The sequence below is a fragment of the Poeciliopsis prolifica genome, unplaced genomic scaffold (assembly GCF_027474105.1).
Source record: "Poeciliopsis prolifica strain line A6 unplaced genomic scaffold, Auburn_PproV2 SCAFFOLD018, whole genome shotgun sequence".
NCBI classification, from domain to species: domain Eukaryota; kingdom Metazoa; phylum Chordata; class Actinopteri; order Cyprinodontiformes; family Poeciliidae; genus Poeciliopsis; species Poeciliopsis prolifica.
This window is the reverse complement of record NW_026562393.1, coordinates 1,720,001-1,724,335: the sequence shown is the minus strand read 5'-3', so window position 1 is coordinate 1,724,335 and position 4,335 is coordinate 1,720,001. Positions and strand designations below refer to the sequence as shown.

General features: G+C 37.4%; 1 protein-coding gene across 2 annotated transcripts in view; it reads right to left on the bottom strand.

The window, feature by feature from the left end:
• Window positions 1-454: 454 nt before the first annotated feature.
• The window catches only part of tap2t (transporter associated with antigen processing, subunit type t, teleost specific), an 11,021-nt gene continuing 7,140 nt past the window's right edge, over window positions 455-4,335 (bottom strand). For both annotated transcript variants that reach the window (XM_055043285.1, XM_055043284.1), the window contains 3 exons: window positions 2,902-3,061; window positions 2,466-2,602; window positions 455-1,219 (listed from right to left, as the gene is read on the bottom strand). In XM_055043285.1, the coding sequence (XP_054899260.1) occupies window positions 1,022-1,219; window positions 2,466-2,602; window positions 2,902-3,061 (495 nt within the window). In that variant the 3' untranslated portion in view covers window positions 455-1,021. The remainder of the gene's footprint in view (window positions 1,220-2,465; window positions 2,603-2,901; window positions 3,062-4,335) is intronic.

Below are 4,335 nucleotides of genomic sequence, written 5' to 3'. Positions count from 1 at the left end.
CGTCCAGCTGGGGGAGCTGTACAAGCGCTGCAAAGAAACAAGAGACAGCAGCACTTGGCCAGAGAGAAAGGAAGACTAAAACTACAGAGTGAAAAATGATGGGAGCAGCAGAAGACATGCTGAAACTCTTTCCACAGTTGATAGACAAATGCTTGAAACTGCAAACACGACCCAATCCAACAAGAGCAACCACTGAAGAGTTTAAATCAAAGCATCGATATGGGGTTACTGTGGTCTAGTCAAAGCCCAGACGTATATCCAACGTTGGACAAGATATTTTACAGATGCTCTCCATCCAATCTGACTGAGTTTTAGTTGTTTGAGAAAGAAGAATGGAGATAAATTAGTGTGTAGATGTGCACAGAGTGTGCACAGAGTGCAGAGACATAAAACTTGCAGCTGGAAATGGAAAAACAAAGAGGTTCTAGAAAGTACTGACTCGGGAAGGCTGATGAAAAATGTGTGAACTTTCAAACTTTTATTCTTATTCCATAAGAAGCAGTACATGTTAGCTCAACTTCACAGTGGTGCATTACTTTGTGCCTCTTGATAAAATAATAAGATTTTATAGGTTATAGGTTAATAAAAAAATAGGTTTGTTGTTGTAATGGAACAAAGTATGAAAAAATGCAAGAGGCTCACAGAAACAACTCGTCATTATTAGATATGTTTTTGCATGAAATCATAATATTTTACAAAAATAACAAGTGACAGTTGGTTACCAAAATGTACATATTCACATCCTTTATTTTACACTGATGACAGTCTGTAAACATCGCCTTGGGTGGTAAAGACAAGAAAACATCAATCATTTCAGCTTTTTTGTCAAACTATTTTAATGCACTTCAAACAAGAAACATAAAAAACAATCACATTTCCCTTCCTGAAACAGCCTGATGTCACTGTTCTGTGTTTATTAAATATACAACCTCAGCCAACCTGTTATTTACAACAGAAGCTTTTTGGCGAAATACAAGATGAGAAGTGCTTGTGAGTCGTTGTTTTTTTATTTATTTTTGTTTTACAAGTCTTCTTCAGAAAACAGCTCCTCCTTCAAACGGAAGTAGCATCCTTTTTTGTTCATGAGTTCCTCATGGGTCCCCTCCTCCCGGATCGAACCGTCCTCCATGAAAATGATGTGATCCGCTTTCTCCACAATGCTGAGCTGATGAGCCACGATCAGAACCGTCCGTCCGCGAGCCAGAATCTCGTTCAGAACCTGGGGAATGACACCAGGAAGGGCTGAGCGACGCTGGATTGGTCAGTTCTTACTGGGGATCCACAGCTTTAATGGGATTGGCTGACAGTTAGCCAGTGAGTCCGCTTGTGTGCGCTGACATGTTTCCCAAGAAATGGGGCAATTTAAGCCACAAACAATCGTTGAACTTGTTATGGTTAAACGCTTACTTAGAAATAATTATTTTTAAATCAGATTTTTTTTATGTGGAATTAATTGTTATTAATTGACTTGAATACAAGTGAGTTAGTTCAGGATAAAGTAAGACTGTTTCACATCATTTGTAAAAGCTGTTTTTTCTAAAATGGTCAGTGTTAGTAAGAGATTAGAAATTAGAATCACTAGCTGCATTTCCACTGACCATAAAATTGAGCAAACTGGAATTTCCAAAATAAATTAGCTTAAAAGAAACACGGCAGTTTTGAAAAAAAAAAATTATGTTAAAAAGTGTTTGCACCAGGAAAAACCAAGTGCAAAAACTTGGTTTTGCAACAAAAAACAAGTTTTTGGTGCAAAAACAAATCACCAAAAGAAGTGGTTTCTGTGGCTGAATTAAAACTAGTTTATTTCACAAAACTGCAATGGAAACACTTTTTCATGTGATGAATAACCAGATGTTACTACTGCTGGAAAAGACAAAAAAGACAACAGGAAGTGGTAGAAGGATTATGGAGCCAGCATATTTTTTAATGAACATGGAAATATATTAATGAACATGCAAATATATTCACATTAAATTTTAAATATGTTTCCTATTTAATGTGAATATACAGCAATGGAAAACTGTTCTCTTTTTTTTTGTCTTAGTGGAATATCAAAACAAATCTTGCTCACATTTGAAATGGAAAAGCATCTACAGTAAGTTATTTAAGGATTTTCTATTTTTTACTTTTTTGTGATAAACATGCATCAATTCATTTTAATCTGGCTGAATTGAGTGTGAAACTGGGTCTTGTTAAGGATGAGCTATTCTCAGCTGCTAAGTGTGTAAAACACTTGGCTTGAACCAAATGCTTTTATTGACCAAATCTCATTCTTATCTTAGAAAAACAGGAAAAGGTCTGAAACACGATGAACCTCAGTCTTCTTTTTTCAAGCTTTTCCAGGCATGGAAACTATTGAAATTAAATTCCAGACTTCTTGTGCCTGCGTTCTGACCTTGTCCCAATGAGACAATCTGATCTCCAGAAGCATCTGCATCATTTCCAGGACCGTGTTTTGTACTTACCGTCTTCTCTGCATCTACATCCAGTTTGCTTGTGGCTTCGTCCAGGATGACGACCTGGGGATCTCGAACCAGAGCTCTGATGATGGCGAGGCTCTGCTTCTGTCCTTCTGACAGTTTGCCTCCACACTCTCCAATATCTGGACAAAGAAAAATATGTTAGCTACTCCTTTAGTATCTATGAACAGTGCTTTGAACATTTTACATTACAACCATGAACTTTATGAATCAACTTTAAATTTGGCATGATTGTCCATCTAAAGTAAAAGGCTAACTTCACCAGCTGCTTGACCAATTTCAACCTCATTTAATGCTACAATAGTAGAAAAATGTTGGAAAAGCAGCTTAAGACTATAATTTTGTCACTCTAATGATTTCTAAGACACAATAAAAGATGCAAACATTATCACAAAATGAGGTAAATGCAGCAGCTCTCTACCAGAGTCATAGCCGTTCTCCATTTCAGAGATGAACTTGTGTACGTTGATCCTCTTTGCAACTTCTTCCACCTTCTCCAGAGGAAGCTCCTCTAGACCATACTCTATGTTGTACTTCAGAGAACCAGAAAACAGCACAGGATTCTGGGAAACCAGTGCAACCTTTGTAAACAACAAACAGCAGAAAATAGAAGTGTCAGTGCATTTCTCACGAGTTGATCTATTTGTCCCATTCTGTCCTCTGATTCTGTAATTCTACCAAAGTCTCACTCCAAACTGATTATACTTTTAGCATTGGGTACCCCTCTCTAAGCATTATGAGTTTTCTTCTTATTAGTATAAAGAAAAGTAACTATATGAATTTACCTGATTGTTTTCATAGAAAACCTCCTTTATATAAACAATCATTTCTTTATCGCCTTCAATATCGGACAGTATCACTTTTTTAGTGTGCATAAGCATTACATAGTTGCAGATTATTTGTATACATTTGTATTCATGTTTATTGGCCCAGTCCAAGCTAAAAAAAATCTGCTGATCACATTGAGATCACTTTCTGCTTGCTTGGCCCTAAATGTTAACAGGTCAGTCAATAAATCGCAAATTGTATATTTTTACGATCAGCGAACACATAATTTCTAAGCTCTAAGAAGTTCAAGAAGCTATTTGAAAGGAAACATTATTTTCACTGAGATATCCTCTCTCTATTCGGGAGCAGGCTGGATCTGGAAATGCTGAAAATATTCTGGAAATGTCACATTAAAGGTAAAGACCACTCTTCTTTAAGAATCCACATAAAGTTTGGTATTATAGTAAGGCTATATAATATGTGATGCTGAAATAAGCTTTAAACTCCCACCTCTGTAATAATTTTCCTTGCTTTAAAATATTGGTTTTAAATATTAATTAACTGTGACTTTTCTCTCACATAATTCAGTGATTTCACCTCTAAACCTTCACATTTTACATAAAAAATTCAGAGCCAGACTGCCAGAGCTGTTTCTAGTGTCATTTCAGTGATCATGCTTTACACAAAAAAACCTCAAGTGACCTGTAAAAAAGGTAGGTAGGTAGGTAGGTAGGTAGGTAGGTAGGTAGGTAGGTAGGTAGGTAGGTAGGTAGGTAGGTAGGTAGGTAGGTAGGTAGGTAGGTAGGTAGGTAGGTAGGTAGGTAGGTAGGTAGGTAGGTAGGTAGGTAGGTAGTAGTAGGTAGTAGGTAGGTAGGTAGGTAGGTAGTAGGTAGGTAGGTAGGTAGGTAGGTAGGTAGGTAGGTAGGTAGGTAGGTAGGTAGGTAGGTAGGTAGGTAGGTAGGTAGGGTAGGTAGGTAGGTAGGTAGGTAGGTAGGTAGGTAGGTAGGGTAGGTAGGTAGGTAGGTAGGTAGGTAGGTAGGTAGGTAGGTAGGTAGGTAGTAGGTAGGTAGGTAGGTAGGTAGGTAGG